Source organism: Camelus ferus, chromosome 10 (genome assembly GCF_009834535.1).
Source record: "Camelus ferus isolate YT-003-E chromosome 10, BCGSAC_Cfer_1.0, whole genome shotgun sequence".
In the NCBI taxonomy this organism is placed as follows: domain Eukaryota; kingdom Metazoa; phylum Chordata; class Mammalia; order Artiodactyla; family Camelidae; genus Camelus; species Camelus ferus.
Window position 1 is genome coordinate 7,692,594 of NC_045705.1, and position 26,581 is coordinate 7,719,174.

At 35.4% G+C, this 26,581-nt stretch overlaps 1 protein-coding gene across 6 annotated transcripts; it reads left to right on the forward strand.

The window, feature by feature from the left end:
- The first annotated feature begins 15 nt into the window (after positions 1–15).
- On the forward strand, positions 16–19,874 carry FAM76B (family with sequence similarity 76 member B). 6 transcript variants are annotated; one of them, XM_032488293.1, is made up of 11 exons: positions 17–435; positions 831–956; positions 1,262–1,326; positions 2,192–2,246; positions 3,322–3,477; positions 5,215–5,414; positions 8,640–8,687; positions 8,867–8,947; positions 9,601–9,733; positions 12,364–12,465; positions 17,204–19,874. In XM_032488293.1, the coding sequence occupies exons 1-11, from the start codon at positions 349–351 to the stop codon at positions 17,291–17,293; spliced, it is 1,143 nt and encodes a 380-aa protein (XP_032344184.1). In that variant the 5' UTR covers positions 17–348; the 3' UTR covers positions 17,294–19,874. The 6 variants fall into 6 exon arrangements, with proteins under 6 accessions (XP_032344187.1, XP_032344188.1, XP_032344184.1 ...); XM_032488292.1 differs by having other exon boundaries at positions 18–435; positions 9,598–9,733; XM_032488296.1 differs by lacking the exons at positions 12,364–12,465; positions 17,204–19,874 and adding an exon at positions 9,420–9,477 and having other exon boundaries at positions 16–435; positions 9,598–9,736.
- The last annotated feature ends 6,707 nt before the right edge of the window (positions 19,875–26,581 follow it).

The following is a 26,581-nucleotide window of genomic DNA, read 5'->3' on the forward strand; positions in this document are numbered from 1 at the left end:
GCCTCCCCAGCCAATCAGTGGTGGGGAAGGGAGGCCGAGGAGGAAGCGGATCCGCTGCCGCGCAGCTAAATCGCATCGAACTATCCGCTTCGTCTCCCTCCGCCGCTCTCGGGGCCTAAACGGGAGCGGCTGGGAAGGCGTCACAGGCTGGGCTGGGGCGGAAGTGGAGGCGGAGGGAGACGACGGCGGCCGCAGGGCCTTGGGTTCTCGCGAAGAGGCCCTGGTGGGCGCAAGGCAGGGGGAGGGGGAGGAGGAGGAGCCCGCGGCCCGGGTGGCGGCGGCAGCCGAGTTCCCCGTAGGGCCCCGCCTCGGAGCGGGCGGCGGTGGAGGAGGAGACTGAGGAGCAGGATGGCGGCCTCGGCCCTGTACGCCTGCACCAAGTGCACCCAGCGCTATCCCTTCGAGGAGCTCTCCCAGGGCCAGCAGCTGTGCAAGGTCCGTGGGCGCTGGGCGGCGGGCGGGCGGGGTTTCCTCGGCCGTAGCCCGAGGGAGCTGGGTTCCCGCTGCATTGCAGCCCCGCTCTCTTCGCCGGCGCCCTGAGGGTTAGGATCTCTCGCCTCCTCTCCCAGAGACCCCCTTATCCGAGATCCTGGGCATCAGCTGGGAAAGCCCCTGAGGGGAAGACAGAGTCCTGCCCTCTCGCAGGCGGCCCTGGAGGGGGCCGGGCCCCAACAGCGTTGAGGGGGTCTCAGGGGTGGGGCTGAGTGAGGCAGCCACCTGTCTATGCCGCAGAGACCCCGGGGTGGAGATGTTTTCATCTCGGTGTTCTGCCTGGTCTGTCCTCTCCTTCCACCGGGAGGCAGGGGACGGTGTTTGCACTTTCTTGCTAGGAACCTGAAGCCGCAAAGCTGATGGCATCCTTCTTCCCTGCCCAGGAAAGCGAAGCGTCTGGTTTGGGAACAGAATGCTCTATGATTTGGAGCTCCTCCCATCCCATTAAAGCCGGGATGCTGTCTGTGAGCAACGGTGCAAAATAATAAGTAGTTTCACATTTAACCAATCCTTGAAATCGGCCCTGACAGCTTAATTTATCGGTAGCGTATCCCTTACATCTAATAAAGACAAAGACACCTACGACTTCCCTAAGGAATTGTGCTGTAATTGGCCACTTATTTGATAAATCACTCAATTGTCTACACTGGGGGGCAGATTTTATTGATATGTTAGGCATTTGACTAGGTTGGGTAATACTTTTCCACCAGAGAAGTGAAATTTGGGACTTTGAGATAAGTAACTGACTAATAACATTGTCTTATTACAGGAATGTCGGATTGCGCATCCTATTGTAAAATGTACTTACTGCAGATCAGAATTTCAACAAGAGAGGTTTGTATACTGAATAGTTTTTGATTGTTAAAGACAAAGTACTGTCATAAGGAATACTTGGGGATTGTAATCCCATATTTGTATTTACACTTTTTTAATAAAATTGTTTAGTTTCTTAAATTTTAAGTCATAAACCTTTTATACATGGTAGTAGAGAGAATGTTGACAAAAAATTAACAGTTATTTTACAGATAGACTATACATGAAGAAACAAAAAATTATTGCATGGAAAATGTACAGCCTTGCTAATGAAAAGTGCAAATAGAAATAGTTGCTGTTAAGTTATTATGAAATAGCAGAGTGTTAGTGTGGACATGGACCTGAGGAAAGATCTGTAGTTAACCAACTACCTTCCAAGAGTGAACTCTAGTAACTTGTTACCAGTGGAGAACACATTTTTTTAACTGGGTGATTCCTATCAGAGCATCAGTGTGCATAGAATAGCTTAAGAGAAGGAAAAAGAATTTCTTCACAAGTAGATGTGAGCATCATAGTAGTGGAGAAGGCCCAGTGGAATGTCAGGTAGGCACTAATGTGTAATGCTGTGCATAAATAGTGGCAAATGTGAAGATTCTGGAACTAGATAGGAAACATGAGGAGTTTTTGTTTTGTTCCCTTTGTCCAAAAATACACAATAAAAATGTATGAAAACATTTAAGTTAATTAAGAGAAGTAAACTTGGATAATATACATCCCTAAAAAGAGCCTTATATTTGTACATTTAAAAAAATTTTTGGTCCATGTTAGAGTAAGTTTTGAGTACTACTAAAGCAGATAGTACATTTTGATTGTTTGCCTTAGTTCAGCATTGTGCTAGTTAGAAAGCTGCAGAAATTTCATCATCTATATACAATTTCCTTTTCAGCAAAACTAACACAATTTGTAAGAAGTGTGCTCAAAATGTGAAGCAGTTTGGCACCGTAAGTATGTCTTATATTTTCATGTCATTTTATTGCTAGTGGTCAATTAATGTTTTCACAAAAATGGGCCCTTTTGAAAAACAGATATTGCTATGTTCTTAAATATTTCAAAATACCAAAATATTTCAGGAAATAAATTTTCTGTAGAGTCTGTTGGGAAGATAACATGTAAAAAGTCATATTATGTGCATTTTATATGTATTGAATTTCAGAGTTAAATGTATGATTTTATTCTTTAAAGATTCAAACATAGCAAACAAACTCTTGGTAATAGAGAATCTACTTATTTATAAAGTTTGCATAATTATACTTTTCCCCTTCTTCAGAATCTCTTAATTTTTGTGTAGCAGCACAAATGTGGCATTTAATCACAAAGGTTGTGAAATTATCCTTTCTGAATTCTTTATATATATATATATATTACAATCATTATTGATATATTACTTTTATGATTAGCCGTATTGTTGACTTTAAGGCTTTCTAAAATTCTGGATTATCTTTTGAATATCAAAGAAAACCAAGGTATGTTATAGTTATGTTGAATATGCTTGTGCCAATTTTTTTTTTTAAGTTGAAAAGTTACATGTGGTATATATTCCTTGCATTTTCTGTCCCTGCATATGATTAAAAGTTGTTACATGTATTTTGAATAAATGATACAGTAATTAAGCTAACAAGATATTAACTTAGTAGAAGTTCATTCCCCCAAATGCTAGATACATAAAACTTTTCTATCAATATGTACCTTTATTTTCATTAATTGAAATCTTTTTCACATGTAGCTTTTGTATTGTATAACATACTATGCAAATTGTAAATATGCTTCTCATGATCTTATTTAACTATTCAGTAGAGTAACAAAAAGTTTCATGAGTTTAGAAATAAACATTAGTAAATGAATAGTAACATAATAAACATCTTTGACTATCTTAGGGCAACGTACTCGACAGAAAATTTTTTTACCTATTGGTTTCCTTAATTCCTGAAATGTCCTGTATACTGGGTGTATTTTATGCAGCAAAATTTCAATATTTTTAAATATCTCAATTAAAGAAAACATATGTCTGGTTTTCAGCCTAAGCCTTGCCAGTACTGTAACATAATTGCAGCATTTATTGGTACAAAGTGTCAGCGTTGCACAAATTCAGAAAAAAAATATGGACCACCGCAGACCTGTGAACAGTGCAAACAACAATGTGCTTTTGATCGGAAGGAGGAAGGAAGAAGAAAGGTATATTTTATTTATGTTATGACATCTTCTGGAAATTAAGTGAAACACCAAACCAGTTGAAAGTTCTTATAATCAGTAAATCACTGAGGCTCGATATATTCTTGGGTCCCAGAAAGCAGATAGTTAAACGAAAGTGCAGGATCAGGGCTTTTTCTCCTTGTTGGCGTTTCACGTTGATTCACGTTGATCGGTTGAGATTACGATGCTCTAGAATTTATTCTGTTCTGTGGCTATTCTGTGCTGTTTGGTTCTCTAGCATTTGGTGAGGGAGAATTACTGTTTTTAAATCCTTTCAGCTACTTACCCTTTTGCTGGTTACTTGAAGTTACTGGTGTGAAAAAAGTACCTGATGGCACATGCACACGTCTAACTTAAAGTTGGTCATAGGCTTTTTAACTTGGGGCTAACATTTTAAACCATTGTTTGTTTTTCTCTGTTTACAATGACTTAGAATATACATGTATGCATGTGACATTCCTCTGCTGAGGAGCATTCACCAGGCCTGTTGTCCGTCAGTTTCGGTTGATTTGGAGGATGACTGTGTCTTTGAGGGGCTCTGCCAGATCCCTCCACTGCAGTATCGGTACCTTAGTTGTGAGTCATGTCCCTCCAGTGCTTCTTGAGTGATCAAGCAGAAGATAAAAAATTTAATTTTTATAGATTTAGTCTTAATAATTTTGGAAAGAAGTCTCTTTTCCTCCTCCTTGACACACATACATACAATTGGTTCTCATTGTTTGTGGTGTTTTATAAAGTTGCTGCAAACACTGAATCAGTGAATACTGAACTGTTGCTCCTATGGGCAGTACGGGATTAGGTTCCTTCTCTGGTCATGACCTGGTAATCAGTTGATCAGTACCTAATCTTGTTTTGTGTATGTTTTCGTTAAAGACACCTTACTTGGTATATGTCGTTGATTGATTAAATTGAACTCATGCAAACAGCACTGTAGCTATGCCTGAATGAAGCTTATCTAACTCAGGTACTTTTCACATAAGGTACATCACAGCTGCCTTGCACTTAGGAACACTGTACCTCACTTTAGCACTACACTTGGGGACCATTTTAACAGTGAAATCACCAATAAAAAGCACAGATGCAAAAATGGGGTACTAAGTGGACTGTGAAAAGGACCCTTGTTTACAGTATGAGAGCTGAAAAAGGCAGTAGAGCATGACCTGTTCAATCTCAGCTGGAAACATCTGTGGTCAAGCTACACATATTTCTTGCTGCTCTGTGCATGTGGGTGAATGATCCCGAAAGTAATGCAAGTTGATTTTGAGATTTTAGCAAGTAGGTGGTGAATCTGAAAATACAAAATCTGCGAGTGAGAATCGACTCTGTCATTCAAACTCTCCTTTTTTTCTGTAAATTAACAATTTTACTGTAGTGGGAAATACTTTGTCATTTTAGTAATTACACAGTAGTTTAAGAATTCAGGCTCGTGCCTAAAGTTTCTTTCAAATATATCATCAATTTATGATTATTTTACAGAAATAAGAAAACAAAGTTTCTCTCTCCAAAGTTAAAAATGCCTCAAAACTAATGAAATCCCATATATTATCCATTCTAACTTTATGATCCTCCAAACAAGCATTTCCCCAAGTTTTAAAAAAGTGTAATTTTACAACAATCTCTGTGTGTATGTGAAATATATCAGTTGAGCAGTTTACCTGGTTTCAGTTCGAGCCAGTTTACAGATGCATTTCATCTAACGTAAATATTTTCTTTAAAAAGGTTGATGGGAAGTTATTATGCTGGCTCTGTACTTTATCATACAAGAGAGTTTTACAGAAGACAAAAGAACAAAGGAAGAGCCTGGGATCTTCACATTCGAATTCATCATCTTCATCTCTTACTGAGAAAGACCAGCATCATTCAAAACATCATCACCACCATCATCACCATCACCATCGTCACAGCAGTAGCCATCACAAGTAAGTAGTTTGGAAATCGTGTTTTCCAAAGTCCTCCCTGGCATTTTAATGCCTACATTGGCGTTTTAACTTTTTGCAGATACGAGTTCTTTACTAGTCTAGTTTCTGTTGTACATGGTAAGCTTAAGTGTCTAGGGCTGTTTCCCACTTTTTTTTTGGTGTATAAAATTACACCTAATGAGTGTGTTTACCTGTTTACCACCCATATAAAGATAGGACATCTGGGGAATTACAATGTAAAATTATGATCATATAATAAAGTCAAAATATAAGTACATCAGAGTTATTACTTCATTGATTCATGTTACCAAAAGCCTCAGTTTTCTTTTTTTATTCAAATAATTGTTAGGATTTTAATGTAAAATTATTATGATTTACCTCAGTTACTGTTGTTTTAGCTAAAACCAATTTAAACCAGTAAGTAGGAAATGTATTTGGTATCTTTGGAGAACAGATTGTAACATTATCGTTTGTGACCATGGTAGAAGCATTCTAAATCTAGAAGGTTCCCCAAGTCTGAGAGGTATTCCCTTTAACTAGTGGTATCTTCCTTTTCTTAAAAAACACAGACAGGGACTCTATTTGAATATAAACAACTACAACAACTACTTGGACTTTACAGTGCCTTGGGGGGAAACGTCATACAATAGTAATACCATAACCCTTAACATTTGTAAAGGTTTTTTTTTTAAGTGTGGCTTCAGTCTCCACAGACAAATCAAGAATGTTGAAACAAATTAAACACAAAAATTAAAACAAAAAAAAAGGATATGATATGCTGATTTTCAGAAGAATTCAGTGTCTTTTTTCCCAAATTTCTCTGAGTCCTTTTAAGTTCTAGATACTTAAAACATAATTTTATTTACAGAACACTGATGCCTGCCATAGTTAGGAACACATGGTGATATTTGTGGAGTGTAACATAGTTCTGTCTAATTAACAGCACTTGGTTCTAAATTATAGGCGAGCACACGTTACACTAGGTGATGGCGGTTTACTGAGGCACGGATGTTGTTTGCTTCTCTAGCAGTTTGTCCACTTGCCTCACTGCGCGACTGTAGTGATTTCTAGTTGTAACAGTGGTAGACTGCATAATGACTTCTGGTCTGGCTGTTGTGAAGAAATCTTGTGATCTGTATATCAGAGTATCCCAAGGAGCAGGGGAACGTAAATCTTCCTTGTTTTTGCTTCTTGTTTTAAGAAAAAATTGGAAAAAAATAACTAACACAATGGTAACTGTCAGACCTGAGACTCAGCTGAAATGCCTCTTTCCCTTGTCGTTTACAGATCAATCTGTTTTAGCGTGATGTGAAAGGATGCACTCAGATTATAAAGATCAGATTTTGTGACAGTAACTTAATCTTTTGAAAGAAGAACAGGTTTCAAAAGTAAAGGGAAAGAAGACTGACTTTTTGTTTTCCTTTTGATTATTTAAGAAATGCAAATACTATTTTGTATTAGATGAGTAGGCAGCCAGTTTGTGGAGTCCTATCTTGAGTTCAGTAGATAAGGATGAGTATGAGGAGCTTATGTGTTGTGATACGTAGTGATGGGGGGTGGAGGGAGGAGGAAACTCAGGTCAGTATGGATCCAGGAATAGCCCACCTCAGAAAGCTAAGATGAGATTCCAGGTGCTTCTGTTAAGATATCATCAATGCGATTGTTCTCACTTTGAGATCTGGATACTGCTATTAATTCATGTGTGACTATATGGCTTCCTGATGCCTTTAGTGAAATTTGTAAAAGAAACAGAACGGCAACTGAATTCCTCAGTAGGGTTGTCGTTCATTGCCAGGTGGAAAGAATAACTCAGGTTGACAGGATTACAGCTGCCGTTTCCCCAACTTGTTATTTATTTATAGCTGATTCTTAAGAACATAGTTCTGTTTCTTACTTTTGCTTTAGAAGTTTCTACAGCTTAAACAATAGTTAATTTTATACACACACACGTGAACATGTACATATTTCTATTGTGTGTATGCTAGCACAGTACTAAATGTTTTTACATATATAACTTATTTAATCCTTACATTCTCTATAAGGTATGCATTATACCCATTTTACAGGTGAGGGAACTGAGGCTCAGGGATTTTTAAGTAACTTGCAAAAGGTCACACAGCCCAGGTCTTCTAACATCTCTTATATTGTGTATACAGTGGACCTTGAACAACAACAGGTTTGAACTACATAGGTACACTCATATACTGAGAATTTTTTTTTTTTTTTTTTTTTTTTTTTACATACCATAGTTCTACATGACCTGCAGTTGTTCGAATCTGTGGGTGTGGCCCCGCCTATGTGGAGGGCTGACTATAAAGTTATGTGCAGATTTTCGACCGTGCAGAGGATCCGCATCCCTAACCCCCATGCTGTTCAAGGCTCAGCAGTATACATGGTGTCTGGTACATAGGAGATGCTCTGTACGTGTTGAATGAATAGACTAGGGGTTAGTGAAGGACTGGCTAACATGAAAGTACCAGAGAAAAGTATACACAATTCACAGTGAATTATAAAGTAGTTATTAATATTGTGACATAATGGAAAAGATGTAGTATTATAGTGTTAATTATAACTAAAAATAAAAGTAGTTGTTACTCTGAAATTTCCCAGTATTTTCAGCATGTCTTCTCCAGAGTACAGCCTAACGAAAGACTAGAGACTTTGGAGAGGATTCTTAGGAAAAGTAGGAAAGAAAGACATTCAGGTATTTCCTGGTTGAACTTGACACACTATTCTGAGCAACTTGAGTTACTCCAAAGGAATCTCCACACAGGATTATTAGGAAGGCCTTAACTTTAAAGACAAAACATCTTCTGTCTGAATAGTAAGGGCAATCCAAGTAAGATGATTTTCAGACTGTGTAATTGTAGAACCCTGTTTTATAAAACCTGGTAGTTTTCATGCTCATATACTCTAGCCCTTAGTATGATAATCAATTGAATTATGAAAGTCCTGATTAGAAAGAAAATTGTCCCTGTCATTGTACCTTTCTTAAAAAACTTAAGATGGCTAGTAGTCATTTGATTAGAATTTTGGAATCTAATCTTACTGGGATATGATTTATTCAGTATCTATTAGCTTTAGTCTGAAAACGTAGTTGAACATGTCTTTCTCTGAACAAAAGATTATAAACATATATCATTTGATTCCATTGGGAAGAACGCTGTTAACATGTTGATGTATTAAATAAATGTTATGTGATGATGTCATTTGTGTATTTTTCAGAATCAGCAATCTGAGTCCAGAACAAGAGCAGGGACTATGGAAACAGAGGTAAATATGTTAGCGTATTTTCTGAAGTATTTTTAAAAATGTGACATCCCTTTAACTTTGTTACTTAGGCTTTAGAATGAAATTGATGTTCAATAATCTTTTAGGGGAAGAAGAATAACTTTTCATTTGATGCCTCTACCCTTTTTACTCTAATTATTTTTGTTAATGTTTGGTTTCAGCCATAAATCCTCTGCAGCAATTCAGAATGAAACTCCAAAGAAAAAGCCCAAATTGGAATCTAAGCCATCTAATGGAGATAGGTAAAAATGAATTCCTTTAGTGCTGTGGAAATTCAACTTAGTTGAACGGTTATGGCTGATTGCTGGTTATTACTAGGTGAAAGAAGAGAAACATGTATCTTCTGCATTGACTTCTTTGAGTCACCTAGAAAAGTAAACATAATCAGTTAAAATTTTGAACTTAATTTTGGCAATAAGAAAGTGGCACTGAATTATGCTGTTCTATTGGGGCATAAATTTGGGTTTTGAAAAAAATCTGAATAGAGAACATTCTCTTTATCTTAATTATTCTTCAGTGAAACACAAATCTAATTGTGATATTTGAACTTGACCTGCTTGGAAAATGTTTTTAGATTTAAAGTATTATGAGAGTGACTTTGTTTTAGTTCATTAGCCAAAAGTTTGCTGATGTTACTGTACAAATTGGCTGCCTATTGCTTTACACTAGAAGTATTGACCCCCTAAAAGCTAATACTGAATTATATTTCTGCAGGTGTATGTAATGTGTGCCATTAGTAAGGTAATTTGCCAGTTGCATCCATTTCTGTCAGGTACATATTTTTTTGCATTAGCCTTAAGGATGTTTGTGGAATTGTCTAATTTATGCAATTTGAACACCTGCTAATTTTCCTTCTACTTCACTTAACTGTGTTCTACTTTTTTCTTTTTAGTAGCTCTATAAATCAGTCAGCAGATAGTGGGGGAACAGACAATTTTGTCCTTATAAGTCAACTGAAAGAAGAAGTGATGTCGCTTAAACGTCTCTTACAGCAGAGAGACCAGACCATTTTAGAAAAAGATAAAAAGGTAGGTACATGGTTCACTGAGCCTGGTAAGATTTGCATCTTGACTCGTGCTTGATAGTTGCAAATTTTGTGAGGCTTTGGTTAATAACTTGGTAACGTGTGTTGTGCATGATTCTTACAAGACATAGAAACCCAAATTGGAACCTAAGCCATCTAATTCATAGAATGGTCTTTCAGAATTTTAGTTCTGAGAATTAATTGAGAGCTAATGAGATTTCTAATAATTTCTGAACGTTAGTTTTCAGTAAGCCTGTAATCTAAAAATAGGTCTAATGTCTCAATTTGGAAATGAGATGTAAATGGAGTATTATGTCAGTTCTTTTGATAAAAGAAAGTAGTTGAATAAAGTCTTTGATATACCAATTATGTATTTATTTCAATCGAGATCAAATAACTGACGAAAAGTCATGCTATGGGAGTTTCCTGTGTGGTACTGATGAGCAGCAGGTGTCTAAGATAGGAAGTTAAGTGTACTTATTGGGACTTTATCACTTAGATCAAGAGGAATATCAGATATGTTGTCTGTTTAGTGAAAAGTTCTAACACGTTCTTTGTGCACTTGAGCAGAATTTTACCTCTTTGGGCCTCAATTTTCTCATTTTAAAAATGAGACTATTAACACCATCTCATGGGATGATGGTTGTGATTAAACGAACATGTAGAGTGCTTGTTACGGCTCCGGCATGCAGATGTGCTCATGGCTGCTGTCACTGATGTTTGCTTATCGTGGAGGGTAGAACCTACTTCTGTACTTGTTTCATGGTTCTCGACTATCTGAGGTGACCTATTTCAGTCATCTTACTGCAATAGGAAAACATTAAAAATACAGCTTTTAAAATTATGAACAAGACAGGATTATAGATATGCAGCATATAGATATTGCTGAGTATCCACAGCAGCGCTTGGGTCTGAGTTGGCTTTTACCTCTGGCGTTCAGCAGCTTTATGTTACATTTCCCCACACCTTGGACTGGCATAGGGTAGTTACGAATGGCTTATTTTTTATGGTTCTTTTTGATTAACAACAGAACTTTTTAAACTAGTTTTTATGGAGGTTTGTTTTATGCACAAAATTTTAGAGACATTTCTATTGCACAGAGACAGGTGTATGTGTATTAACCTAGATAAAAGTTGAAGAAAATGGTAAGTTTATTATAAAATATCAGTGATTCCAAAACCAAGTAGGAATGAATTATGGAATTTTGGCTTTTTTTAGATCTTTTCCTTTTCTGTCATGGCTATTCTGTGTTACTGTAGTTAGTTGAAAGTTTTCTGTTTTTGTTAGTTCCTTTTTTCTCTAACAAACACCAATAGGGCTGGAAATTAACAGTATTATAAGAGAAGTAATTGTAAGCCTAAAACAGGTACATATTTACAACTTTTTCTTATAATGTAAATATGAGACAACAAAGTTAGTTTCTTGACTTTATTTCACTTTATTCAGTGACTTCCAGAGCCAGCCATGTACTAGATAATGAGGTTAAAAAGATGAATAAGTAAATAAGACATGATCCTTGTCTTCCATAAATTCATAATCTGGAGGCACCTCACAGTGTAGTGATGAGAGTATCTTAGCTGATCTGTTGTGAACTGGCATTTCAGAACAGGAATTCCTTTGTGATACTGAAAGCAGAATTCAGTTATTCTTTGAATTTGACAAAAGCAAAGGCTTTCATTCAGAAAATCCGAGAATAAGACACCATGACTTCCTTTCTCTGCTGTGCCTCTTTGTTTACTAGCTACTGGGTGATTGCAGAAAAGAATATGCAAACTTTTGAAGCTCACATAATGAAAACCATTTAAAAATAACCAGAAGCTTGCTTCTGCATGGCTCTGATAATGAAATGGTATATCAGCTTGTTTTTTAATGGGAAGTTATAAGATTTTGTATTTTTATATATGTCATTTATATATATTTAGGGAAAAATTGTTACGTAGCTGTCACTGCTTCTTCAAACCACTTACGTTTCTCTTACGTTTATCTAATTTAGCCAAAAATTTTTAAAGTAACTCCCTTTCCTTTCTCATTCCATGTTAGTGTATTTCTGTGCTTTGGTCTCCATTTTTACCTCAAATCTTAGGTGGTATTGGATAATTCTGGCTGTAAATTTAAAAATAAAAGCAATATATAGCTCTTGGTTGATAAAACTGTTCCTCTGTGTACTTGCCCAATGTGAAACCTTTTTTCTTTTATCATTGGAAAAATTATTTTAATCTGAAACCAGTTTTAATGTTTACTTTGTTTGTATATAATGTGAAGTATGTTTTAATTGAAGCATTTTCCAAGGTATTAACCATTAAGCTTTCCTGTTGGCATACCCCAGTTGTCAAAGTGTGTCCAGTGAAGCTGCCTTTAAAAAGAAACAAAAAAGGCAGCTTCTCAAAAGTTTTACTGATGGCTCAATATTTTTCTTAACATTAAAATTTTATTAATGTTAAAGTAAAGTAATAAATTAGATAGGGTTCATCATTTCACCAAACACAGATTCTAGATAAGTTACAAAACTGAGGAAACTGCTGTTAACATACTTAACTTTAATAATGAATCTTGAGTTTATTTTGAAGAATATTTAAAATGGTGTGTGTGTGTGTGTACACATATCCACATGTATGTATTTTTTAAATCTTTCAGTTAACTGAATTAAAGGCAGACTTTCAGTACCAGGAGTCAAACTTGAGAACAAAGATGAACAGTATGGAAAAAGCTCACAAAGAAACTGTGGAACAACTTCAGGTAAGAGGGTTATTTATGCAGACTGTTAGGCAGAGAGTGCTAAACTTGGTTAACGATATCCGTTCTCTTAGACTGGTATTGGTATCCCTATTTTATGAATATTTAGTGTATTTTCAGTTTTGATTTTGACTTTATAAGTTCCTAATCCTGTTCCCATTAAAAGTTACTCCTTGAAATTACTTGATAGAGGATTCAGTAGATTAATTTTGAAAACTTTTGCCTAAAATTCAAATGGAGTTTTCAGAATATCACTGAAGTAGGTTCAGTTAATCATCAGGTGAAAAGGGAAGAATTAAAGATCAGACTCATGAAACTAAGGTGGAAATAAGGTCTTTAGTACATTGTACAGTTAGTTAGTCTTCCTGTTTCCTCCCAGACAGTGGGAGGACAGGTGGGGGCACAAAACCAGTTTTCAGGGACTTTAAATGGAGAAAATTCATGCTGCATGCAGTGATGCAAAGCCAAAGAGTAAGCTTTAACCTTTGTACTGTGACTTTCAAAGTGCCCGATAGGATTCTGCTGTCTCCACAGGAGGGAGCTTCCAGGGACCTAGGCCAGCCTCGGAGTATACGGCGTATACTCAGTAGGGTTTCAGTGAATAGAGCAACTGAATGGTGATGCCAGGAGTCACCACAGTGACAAAGAGGGTGGTTCCTGAGGGTGGAGAGATGGAGAACATCTAACAGAGATACCGCTTACTCCTTATTGAAGCCTTTTCTCAGCTAGGTTTCATAAATTTAGAAGTCAGACCATACTAAGTTAATTACATGTTCTGTTGATTTATACATTCTGACATTTGTAGAATTAATCTTTGGGTAACAGGGTTTTTAAAGTTCAAAAATTTTAAGTCTAAAAGCATACAAGATGGCAGCACACAGACTTTAGGCTCTTGATGGGAGAGCACAGCTTGGAAGGAAGGAATTAATACTGCCCTGTTTTGTTTGTTTGTTTTTTAAACATTGTACCACCAGCGGGTATTTACTATTCCTTTTGGTTTTTTGTTCTTCATTCTTTGAAAGTAGCTCAAATTGAGTAAGATTTTAGTGTGGATTTAGGAACCTGTTGAAATTCGAGGTAGAGGTTGCCTAGTCTTAATGCTAATCTTACTGTTAACAAAGAATTTTGAAGAGGAAGCTTTTGTAGAACAGAGTAGGTATTCAGATAATTTGCTGAATGAGTGGCAATTTATGGAACTGCTCGTCTGCCCTCTGTTCTGAGAGATCGCCCATTTTATATATTAGACTTCTTATGCATTATTATTGCTCATTAGTTTTATTGTGTTTTATTCATTCAGTTATTAATGCTGAATGATTACTGGAAACAAAATCTTCTGCATGGTCATCTCTAGTTTAATGTGATGAAGCCGAAGCATGAGTAAATCCAGAATGACATAACAAAAACTGTGAACGGTACTGAAATATGATCAAACTTAGTACTCCTCGCTGTTCAGGAGAGGAATTCGTTGTTTTATTTTGTAGTTGTGAGCACAGGGGAACCTCTCTTTGACATCTGAGCCTGATTGGTGCCCTAAGCCTATCTTAAGCCTCTTGGTTCATAGCTGCAGTGTCATATTATACAATAATAACTAATAATTATATAGAAGGACACATTTTTCTTCTTTTTAGAAGTATACATACCTAATTTTACGTAGGCTGTCCTTATTTGCTCCTGACAGTCATACTCTGTTGTGGTGTCCTCATTTTACAGATGAAACTGTGCTCACATAGTCAGTCAGAAGTGACATAGAAACCTACATCTTCTGACTCGGATTTAACTGTACTTTCTCCTGTTCTGCACTGGCTCCCACCTCAGGTTACTCAGGTTTTCTCCTTGATCTTTGTTGTCAGACCACTTCCCTGTATCATTTGTGTTACTGCTGGTGACATTCTGTCACGGTTATGTATCCTCTTTTAACCCCACTTCCTTTAGCAACCAAGTACTAGTAAGGTTCTCTGCCTAAGTGAATGAACATAGTGGACAGTTTTTCTTTTTGTGGTAAGAAACTGAACCCTGAAGCAGAAAATTTACCTTGTTCTAATAGCTCTCAAAACATTTTAAACTACCAAACATGGAAAATAAGCACTGAGCATCACAAGAAAAAAACTGTCCAAAATATATATATGTATTTATCTCCAAACCCTAAAACCTAACCAACCAAACAAAAACTATCTAAAATATCAAGACTATCAAATAAAAAATGTACCTTCACTTAGAAGACAAGTTGATGAAAGGAGAAAGGGGCTAACACTCGAGCACCTGCTACCTACCAGCCACGGGGGGGCTCAGTATTTTGTGTGTTCGGCTAGTTCTTCTAGTTCCTGTCGAGGTAGATGGAGTTTCTGTTTTCTATACAAGAAAATAAGACTCCAGATTGCTAGCAGATAAGTAGCAGAGCCGGGATTGAAAGCAGGATCTGTGTGATTCTTTATCTACATATTCTTTCCTAATTTAGGACAGCATTTCTAAACATTTTTAACTTAACTTACGCTTAAGAGTTCTTAAATAATTGATTTTTGCATGGTGCATAATAAAGAAGTAACATTAGGATAAAAGTGTTTAATATGTATATATTAAATACTACATAAACTACAAAGTATGTATTTTAAATGTACTAAGAATAAGACAGATTTGGACTTACTTCCATTTAATAACTGATGCACTGTTTATTTTTCTTAAAGGCCTTTTTACATAATTTATCAGCAAATAAACTTATTAGTGACGTGATTAGGAGACTGAATATATAAGTGCAGATTGAAAATTAGCTGCTAAAGAATTAAAAGGAAAAGCATCTTTCAATACCTGAGGTTTGAGTTCTTGTATTTCATACTTTAAATTTGAAAATTATAAACTCACTGATTTTTTAAAACATTTCTTAATGATGAGAGAGAAACAATAATTTGAAAATTCATTTTGAATGATTTGGTATGCCATTATAAATGCTTTTCTATAAATACAACTGACAGATCTGACAGATCTCTTGAGGCAAATTTGTAGGCATTGCCCTTGTTTTAAGCCCTTCATTAATTTGTATTTTAAAGTTTCTGTTTAAGATTCCTTTTTTTAGCCAGTGAATCTATTATAGTTATAAATTAAATAATACGTAGCTAACAATAAAAAGAAAACAACTTGGAACTACCACGTTGACTAGCATTGGTCAGCTGAGTGGTGTATCAGTTGATCACATGTGTGCGCACTTGACTTCTGCTAACTGCCAGGCATTCTTGGTGATTTGTCCTGTGAGTTTCTCACAGTTTAGTTTTAAAGGGAAAATAAAAATCCTTTAAAATTCTTGATGGTTTTCTAAATTTGAAATTGAACTGGAAACTCTTTAATTACCACCTTAATTATTTAATAACATTGAATAGAGAAATGCTGTTAATCATGCAGTTGAGCATAGAAAATGATTTGACTTGCAAATATAAGAGATCTCTAAGAGTAGGTGCATTTTGGAGGTCATAGGTATTAGGGAGAGTTTGATTGGAGAAAGGGTGGGAGAGTGGAGGTACAAAGCTTGGAAAAGATTAATATTTCATGACACTGCTTTAAGATGGTATAGAGACAAGGCAAAATGTTATCTTGCCATACAAAGGCTAAAATTAGACTAGAAGATGAAGCACTGAGGTTAAAAGATGTCTGGATAGTGAAGAAATCTTGAGACCTGTGGAGGAAATTGGTTTTCAAACATAAACCAGAGATATCTTTTGAAATTTTGTTATTTTTATGGCGGTGCTCAGATTCCAAACTGTTGCCAACATTCTCTCTGTTTTGGCTCAGAAACTCCAAAAGCGTTTGCACATGAATGTATTTGTATATAGGAGAGTTCTTTATTATCTACATTTGAATAGTTAAGAGATTACATAGGGAGACAGACACAGTCACAATATGAAAACGTTCACCAAGGGCCTGCCCGCATTTATACCTTCCTCCTCGCTAAACACTGGTAGCTGTCATAGCACATTGAGGACACTGCCTTGAGGACAGCATCTTTGTCAATGGATGGAGCATTTGAATGACGTGCAAACTCAGTTCAGATTGATGGCAAAGTGACATCTTGAATCTTTGAAAAAAAAATTTCAGCCTTTTGTGAAACTGAAAAGAGCGATGATGTGTAACTGCTGTGTAAATTACATCACAGCGAGTACCAAATAACTGTGTGACAATTAAAGGAACAAAAGACCTGAAAGGGTGGTTCTGACGGGTGCTTCAAAAACAAAAAAATTTATTTGAGTATCATTAAGTTCAGAGAGTAGTCATTTGGCAAAGTGATAAAGTCTGAATATTTTTGCAAAAGGAAAATATATACGCTTATTCTATAATTAGGTAAACATCAAAACAAAATAGTCTGGAAATAATCCTCTCAAGTCATCATGAGTTACTTAGCTTATTAATTATAAAATAATACAGAGTTTCTGTTTCATGTTTTTAGGATAAAGACTAAAATTTTTTTCTCTGTTTGAAATTTTGACCCTCTTTTAAGTGGATTTAGTTTAAGTTGCCTTTGGAACAAATTGTATCTTTGGACAACAATTTACATTAATATTGATATTTACAAAGGGGGCCGATACACCACCAGTCTAGACTTTTCCTTCTGCATATCCAACATTAAAGAGACGAACCTCAATATATCAACTCTTTCATTTATTCTGTTAGTGTTTCAGTGAAATCTTTTTAGTAGTATTTTTCAGCATGACGTAATATTTCAACCGTTTTTAATTGTAAATGTTTTTGTCTCCCACAGGCCAAAAACAGAGAACTACTCAAACAGGTTGCAGCCTTGTCAAAGGGTAAAAAGTTTGACAAAAGTGGAAGCATATTAACATCCCCTTGAGAAAGTAGTTGTTCATTAGTGTTTTTGCTGAAAATGTAAAATTTGAAAAAAAAAATTCTGTGAAGCTCTTAAATTCTGTGTAGTGGGAAAATATTTTTGCACACCATGTCAGTTGGTGTGTTTCCTCTTCACTTTTGTAACTGATAATACAGCATTTTTTAAGTTGTAAAACATTCAAATGGAACTTCAACTGGTTTGAAGTAACTTTTTAATTATTTGATATCCAGGAACTTTTTTGCCAGCAATAGTATTAAAGGGTCGTAAAGGAGCACGTGAGTAGTGCGCTTTACAAAATGCAACATGCAATAACGGGGGCGGTGTGGCCGTAAGAAGTCAGCGGAGCGGGGTGTTTGTTTTTTTTGTTTTACACTACGCTAATTTCAGATGAACAGTTTTCAATTTAGAAATACAGAAACTTTTCAACAAAAATTGCGAACACTGGTTTTTTGGTAATTGTGTTTATACTTTTCATCAACATCAATTTAGGAGGGAATCATGGTGCTTTTATTAAATGGACTTCAGAATATATGTAAATATGTTTTTACAAGTTACATCATTAACATCTCTTAGTAAACTAGTATTTTCATTATTGGCATAGGAATTCATGTTTATTGTACAGTATCCAAGGTAAAATGTGTTTTGTTTTGTAAAAACTACTGTAGATTTTTACTTACAAGTGCCTTTTTGCCACCTAATGTTTTTATTTATAGGAATGCTGATCTTTTTGTACATACAGTTGTTTTAAAATCATGTTTAATAAATGTTTGTATATAACTGCATATGTACAGAAGCCTATTTCAAAAGGAAATCAAAGTTGCTAGTAAAACGTTTGAGGTTGCATTGAGAACGGTTAATGCATATAGACTTTAGATGATTTTGTGGTTGGTTTCTGTGTGATACGGGAAGCTGTTGGTCATTGAATTCATTGAGTTATGTCAAAATACTTCCCCAAAGATTTCATATTAAATCACTTCTGATAGAGTAACTTTATTTTTTATGTCATATGGCTTCATGTTCATATTTTGTGGGTTACATGTTTTACTTTATTTTTCTTTTATTAAAATTCTAAAAAAATTAATAGTTTTTCTGCAGTGGTCCATATATCTGCTTTCCCTATAGTATATGGTTATCTAAGTTAATATTTATGTACACCATACTTAATTTGTAAGTTTAAAGCAAATCTGGAAAAGTTAAATATCTTTTAAATCAATCTGTGATTATCTTTTAATAAATTGGAATCTACTGTAAGATTCAGGCACTATTTATAAGAAAATTATATCAGAGTCTTTAAAATTGTCTATAAAAGGTAAAGGTAGGATGGGGATAGATTAGGAGAAGTTATTGACTAATTATATTCTGATCCAGTGGTTTTAGCCTGTAGTCTAGAATTGATCTCCTACTTAATAAATGCCAGTTCAGACTTTCAGTTCAGTGTTAAAGCAGCAGGCATTGCTGGATGTACTCTGTAGAGTAGGTTAGCTCCTTCTCTTAGGAGTTTATGGACAAGGATAAATTTGTTTCAAGTAAACTGTTAATAAGTTTATCACATTTGAAGATACGTGTTTAAACAAGCATGGATTGTGAATAGCCTATCAAAGACTCTCCTCAGAACACAGGGTAACGGTAATGTTTTTAATATGATTCGTGTTTCAGTAGGTTATCCCTATAGTGATTCGTTACAAAGTGATATCAGATAATTCTTTGTCCAATTTGAAAACATAATTCAGGGTAATTTTCCAGGGACAGTGAAATACTGAATCAGTCAGTCATGGAAAAACTTAACCAGTTTATTTTTATGAGGTCTTCATGCAATAATCTTCCTAAATTTAGTATTCTCAACAATGATATATGATACCTTCTTAAGAGAGATTTTAATGTTTGTAGGATTTGCTAAATTCATAATACAGTTATTACATTTCTTTAAAATTTATAATGTTTGTATTCTGGTTTCATAGCCATTTGTCAATCCACAGTGGTCATTATGGTTTTAAAATAAACTGTGTAATAGTTCTTACACCTTGTTGGAGCTGCTACAAAAGAAAGGTGGCCCTTCCCTGTTTCGTAGATAACAGATAAAAAATTGAAATCAGTCGAAATGATTAAGCTTTGTAAATTCCAAGGCTAAAACCTTCTAGGGGCTTCCCAATATTTAGTCCTAATTGAATGCCCTCTCTTTATTCCATGACCTTATTTTATAACTTAATTATTTTGCAATTGTATAAACTAGTCATTGAGTCCCAGTCCTGGATCTTAGCGTATTGACATAATGAGCTGATATTCTCAGTGTGGACCTGTAAGGAGGTACTCTGGTGTGCCGTATTGTGCTTTTTTAGCCTGTTTTCAGCCATTGATTAGCATTTACCAGTGAGGGTCATTTGGGCTCCGGTTATTTATGTATTAATAGCCTGTGAATATTGCAGTCCTTTTTAGATTGTATTGGTCTAAACAAGCATTCTGCAGTGAACCTGTTAAGTTGTTCACATGTATAGACTATTGAAATGCCGTACTTGTACACATCTGACTGTTGGCATTTTGTACTTTTTTCTAAATCCAATATTTCACAATAAAAAACTTGTCAAAAGCTTTGTATTGGTTTCCTATTGCTGCTCTAGCAAATTACCACAAACTTAGTGGCTCAAAACAGCACGATCAATTCTCTTACAGTTCTGGAGGCCCAAAGTCCAAAATCGGTTTCAATGAGCTAAAGTCAAGGTGCTGGCAGGGTTGGTTCCTTCTGGAGGCTCCGGGGCATGTCTGTTTTGCCTTTTCCAGCTTCTGGAGCTGCATTCCTTGCATTCTGTGGCCCTTTGCTTCTTCCTCCATCCTCAAAGCCCGAAGTACAGCATCTTCAAGTCTTTCTGCCCCTGTGGTCATATGGTCTCTCTGGTCATAATGCCGCCCTCTGTTCCCGCTTATAAGGACCTTACAAGGACATCACTGGGACCACCTGGGTGAATCTATCTCAAGTCCCTAACTGTATCTGCATACTCCCTTTTGTCATAAGAGTAACAAAGTGTTTCCGTCTTGAGGGGCCAATACTGAGCCTACCATAAGCTTGGCCTAACATTTTCCCCAGTATAAGGCTCTTAAACAGTGGATTTGAGAGAATTGACTCAGGCCAAACAGGAGTTTAACTTTTCTGTTAAAACTGCTTTCATGAAATAGATATTTTCCTGAAAAGAAATTACATAAAGTTTTACTGAGCTGTTTCAAGCCACAATAAAGCCAATGAAGCTATGTGTGAAGAGGCTTTTGCAAACGTTGGCACACAACTAGAACCATGCTAGATTGATGGGATGAGACATGAAGACATGGTTTTTAAACTTGGAGCCTAGTTGAGGAGACAATATACATGAAAAAAAGTCTGGTACTTTAGTGCTGTAAAGTATAATAAACTAATAGTTTTTAGCAAGGGCATTTCCAGAATCATGGGAAAGGTTAGTTGGCTTTCTCAGAGCATGCGTTTGTCAGGGAACAGGGTGGTGGGGCTTGCTAAGCATGTGTCGCTGGGCCTCAGCCCCAGTTTCCTGAGTCCATAGCTCTGGGATGGGGCCCCCAAACTTGGGTGTTTCAAACTCCCAGGTAATGCTGATGTGTCTGGGCCAAATTTTGAGAACCAGTGGTATTAAAAAAATGTCTTGAGAAGGTTTAAGGAACAATGAGTAGAAAACATTTTGGGAAGTGTTGAAGAATAAACTTGGAAGAGGTTTTGGGAATGCATTTTAAAAGCAGTTTGGGTAGTCTCCACTACACTAGATTTTTGAAAAGGAAGTGATGTAAGACCAGATAATTTGACACTTTAAGAAGACTGTAGGAATCATTTTCTCCAACTGCTTTATTTTATAGCCAAAGAAACAATAGGAAAGGGCAAACGACTTAAATGTTGACTTTTATTAATGTCCTGACATTTTCTAAAAAGAATTTGAGGTAGCTGGATTTAAGTGACTTGTACCTAGCCAATCTGCCACAAAATGAAAATCAGTTTTAAGGAGGAATGTGTATAGTCGTCATATCAAACATAGCTAAGATGTTGAGATAATGAGAAAAGTCAATTGGATGCAAAAAGCTTATGGGCAGAGAAATCTCCATTCTGAACAATGCCTTGACATAGAAGACACAGAATGTTTTAACTGACAAGGAGATGGTAGACTATTTAATCCCAGGGTATTTTCTCTCATGTTTAATGTGATATGACTATGTTTAGAGTATGTAGTGCTAGTCACCACTTTTCAAGGAAAACATAATCTGAAAAGTTGTATGATTAGAGGGTTGGAAACTATTTTGACCAAAATGATGGACTTGTTTCTAAATAGAGAAAACTCGGCTAGAGTAATGAATAGACAATCCATAGGAAAAACTCACATGGTTCTTAACCATGTGAAAAGATGCTCAAACTCAACTCATGAGAAAAATGAAACTTAAAAAGTATATGGAGTTACCATTTCTCACCTAAAGGTTTGCAATAGTCCAAATCTGACAACATATTTTGTTGACAAAGTTGTAGGGAAACCCTCTCTGAGATTCCTGTCAGTCATTGCAAAACAGTCCCTATGGAGGTAAATTTTAATAACTAGCAAAATTACATATGCAACTGTGCTTTGACCTAGCAATCCAATTTCTAAAAATCTATCCCAAACACACACTTAAAAAAATGAAAATATATATATAATATATAAATAATATTTATGTATATATATCTCAAAAAATTATTTGCAATAACAAAAACAGAAAAACAAGATCAAGGGATTGGCTAAAAAACTGGTATGTCTATATAATGGACACTATGTAGTTGTAAAAATAACTCGGCTGTTACTCTAGGATACACTGTTAATTGAGAAAAGCAAACAAGAAGAACGTGTGTTACAGCATGGGCCATTTACAAACACACACATAAGTATCTACTTATATTTTGTAAAAATTGAAGTCTTAATCATAATTTTAAAAAATGGTTACTAAGGGGCAGGGAGGGGATAGGTTGGAAGGGAAAATGTTGGAAGCTAGAGTTCTTTGAATATACCATGTTTTGTTGATTCAACTTCAGAGTCATTCAATGTTTTCACAAAGTTATAAAATAAAACAATCAAAAACAGAAAAGAAAGGAAACAAACATATCTAAATGCATAGCCAGTTGGTGCCACAACCACACAGAGAAATATTCTAATTGCTATAAAGTGTAGTAATTTGCACCTCCCTAGTGGGATATGTCCTAAAGTAAAAAAGAACTACAAAAATCATCTTACACTGTTGACAATCATACTGTTGATGACAGTGTTAGCATTCTGAGATTATTGTGTGGGATAAAATATTGTGGACTAAGGCAAGTGAATAATCATGTGATATTCTATCATTCCATTCATTGCTTAGGACAAGGATTCTTGGCTAAAGAGAAAGGAGATAAGTTTAGCAAAATCTATATAGTCCTGTTTTTAATTAGAATTATCAGCATAAACTCAAGATACTTTAAGAAGAAATAGACAAATTCAGTCATAAAATCTTTAAGACGAGCCTGCAACATCTTCTCAGACCAGATCACAAGGAAGCTATCAAGGATGATTTAATGTGCTCTCAAAAGACTCAGGAGCCAGTTGGAAGACAGCACTATTTGAACATCATTAGAGAAAATAGTATCTGCAGTGGGTGGAAACACTGAGTATGTTTAAATACATGAGTTCAAAATGATACTAAATAAAGACAAACATACCATACAAAAACCAAAGCACTAATTGCTCACCACTGCAGGATGCTAGCAAGCCAACTCATTATTTTGAAAACTGGTAAGTAAACAGAAAACAATTCAGTATTTCCTACAGTCTCCATACAAACTGTACCAAGTAGTAAATGAGGGATACTTTTTCTTTAAAAAAAAAAATTGGTCATGCTCTTGGTCAGCTGCTGGAAGTACACAGACTCATTCTTAACATCACGTGCTTTCTGAAGGAGGAGCACATTACTACCCATAGAGCAGTTTTGCCGAAGAGAATCGAATCTGAATCTGATCAAACATCTGCCAATTTACAGGAAATAAAATATCACGTTGAATGACACCGAAGGGATGCAATTGGCACAATTGTTTCTTCAATAAGTTGCAAGGGGAAAAAAAGTGATGGAGGGGAGTTGTAGAGGAAATATGGAGTGAGAAGTATTTAGACAATATCAACCTATCACAATGTGTGGACCTGATTTGGATCTTGAATCAAAAAAAAAACTTTAAAATTAAAAAAAAAAGAGCATTTATGACACCACTAAAAATTTGAATACTGACTAATTATTTAATAACAGTAAGGAATTACTGTTAACTTTCTCTGTGTGATAATGGCTTTATTGCAGCTATGTTTAAGACACCTACTAAAATATAGTAAAATGATACGATGTTTCTTATTTGATTCAAAATAATATAGGGAGGGAGGTGGATGGGAATATAGATGAAACAGGATTGACTGTAGTTGTTAATTATTGGAATTGGGTAATTTGTATACGGCGGTTTATTACACTATTCAGTTCAACTTTTGTGTAAGTTTAAATATTTTTTTTTAATAAAAAATACCTGCACTACTACCACCATCAACCCTGCTGAATGGTGGCTCAGCTGAAACAATGAACTTTTACTGAAAGAAAAAAAAAATAGGGACAATACAGAGAAAAGGAGAAATAAGGAAAAAAAGCCATCCACAATTCTACCACCTGGGGAAGTACAATGTTTGTTTCACACATTTTCTTCCAGCGTTATCTGTGAGTAAGGGTATGATCGTGTTACAGTATAACTTTGATTCCTGTTTTCATTCTTCCTCTCTCCTCACCGCCATAACAAAAGCAAATCTTAAATTACAAAAAAAAAAATAATTTTTTTTCGTAATTTCATAGCTATACTTGTAAGGCAGAAGAGCCTAGTATTTAAGACCACTATTTTTGGAGTCAAATCTGGTTTCAAAGCCAGCTCTGCCACTTGTTAATGATGTTTTGGGGGTATATTTATTAATATCTCTGAGTCTCGGTTTCCTCATCTGTGTCATTAACAATTTATAGGGTTGTTACCGACTGTTAAATAAGACAAAATATGAATACACAAAGCACTTTACAATATCTCTGGCACATAGTATACTTAAAATGGGATTAGTCAATTGTTTACTTAATCAATTAAAAATCTTTAAAGATGACATGAAGGCTAACTGTGCCTTTTCAGTTTTTGAGCATGTTTCTTGATGAGTCTGATTCAAGAGAAATATTAAGGTTGATTAGTGGCTTTACAGTTTTTACCCATGGAACTCATTTTTTTTTTATCAAGTAAAATCTCATCAGGAATCCCAATATATAAAACAAATTAAAGCTGAGACACTTTAAAGATGGTATCCTTTTCAGTGAAGGATTCAGTACAACAAATGTTGGTGGCTTAGAATCCTTGATAATGCCACATAATCTAAGTATCTTAGTTATTTGAATTTTGTCTAAGTTATTGCTAATTTTGAATTAACTAAGAATCTCAATGACTATTATCTTATTGTACGGGTATTTTCATTTCAGAGGAGTGAATTTCCTATTAAATGTATTAAGTTTCAGTCTTAACTGAGCATCTGTTATGTACTATATTCCAGTCACTGCGCCAGTTGCTACAAAGATGCAAAGATAGATTTTCATTCTCAGGAGCTCACAATCTAGAAGAGACAGCCAGCTAAATAAGTTATTTGCAGAAAGTCTGATAACTGACAGATATTCATGAATGATAACATTAAGAAGGGAGTTACTAAGATGAAATCTTTTTTAAAAAAAAAAGAAAAAACTATACACAAAGACTGATGACTTACAGAACATCAAACTTGCCTGTTTAACTCTTCTTGTTGCTTTTGTTTCTTTTGCTGTTTTTTTTGCTGGTACCCTTACATCGAATGGTTGGAGTTGCTCAGAGCTCAGTTCTTGTATCATTCATTTTATATATATGTGTATACTTATATATATATATATATATAAAATTATATGTATAAAGTATATATAAATTTTTTCATATATATGAAATATAGAGTATATGCAATTATACAATAAAGTACATATAATTTTTCATTTCCTAGATAATCTCATTAAATATTATCTATATCATCTTTTTTATATATAAAGTATATATATAATTTTTAAATTTCTTGATAAGTTCATTAAATATTTCATATATATAAAGTTTATATATATAATTTTATGTATGTATAATTTCATATATAAAAAGTATACATAATTAATTCCTAGATAAGCCTACTGAATATTATCTATAATATCTTTTTTCATATGTATAAAAATATGTGTTATTTCATATATATAAAGTCTGTATGTTTTTCCATTTCCTAGATATGCTCATTAAATATTTCATATATAAAGTTTATATATATATATTTTTTCACATATATATAATTTTTCATATATGTAAAGTATATATATATTTTTTCATTTCCTAGATAAGCTCATTAAATATTATCTATAATATTACCTATAAGCTAATAAATTCCAAGCTTATAGCAACAGTCTGGACCTCTCTCTTGATTTCCAGATTGTATATCATCTCCATTTAGGTGTCTAGAATTCCTCTCAAACCTAACATCCAAACTGTGTGCTCCTGATCTGGACCCTTGAATACAAACAAGTCCCAAGCCAGCTCCTCGTTCTGTTTTCTCAGTTAATGGCAACTCAACTTGAGTTGTTCAGGCCAAAATCTTTGGTGGCATCCTTGACTCTTCTTTTCCTTTCTCACTCCATATGTGTCCTTTCAAAATTTCCATCAGCTCTAACTTCAAAATATACCCAGGATTTGACTGCTTTTCACCGTCTCCACTCTTAACGGGTGTCTCTGTTGCCGGCTGGCTATTCTCAACACAAAAGCAAAGAGCGATCTTATTAAATAATATCATATCATGTCATCTCTCTACTCCAGTGGCTCTCAACTGAGGGTTATTTTGTGCCCTCAGGATATTTGGCAATGAGTGTGTATGTTTGCATGTGTGCGTGTGTATGCGGCGTGGTGTCACAGGCATCAACTTAGTAGAGGCCAGGGATGCTGCTCAGACATCCTACAATGCACAGAACAGCCTTGCACAACAGAGAATTGTCAAGCCCAAAATGTCAATAGTGCCAAGACTGACAGACCCTGCCCCACTCAAAACCTTAAGAGGGCTTTACAGCACAACACTTACAATGGCTTTGACTTTAACATGATCCTTTCTACCACACTACAGTTCATATGGCCCATCAGTGAAGCAGCTATTGCCCCCTTTTCATTTTTAATTCCATAATTAAAACATTAAAGAGGAATAA

Excerpts from the sequence above, each read along its gene's own strand:
- FAM76B (XM_032488292.1), top strand. The coding sequence starts at position 349 with ATGGCGGCCTCGGCCCTGTACGCCTGCACCAAGTGCACCCAGCGCTAT. Across the intron at positions 2,247-3,321 it reads ATGTGAAGCAGTTTGGCACC|CCTAAGCCTTGCCAGTACTG; the intron begins GTAAGTATGTCT and ends TCTGGTTTTCAG. Across the intron at positions 5,415-8,639 it reads CACAGCAGTAGCCATCACAA|AATCAGCAATCTGAGTCCAG; the intron begins GTAAGTAGTTTG and ends TGTATTTTTCAG.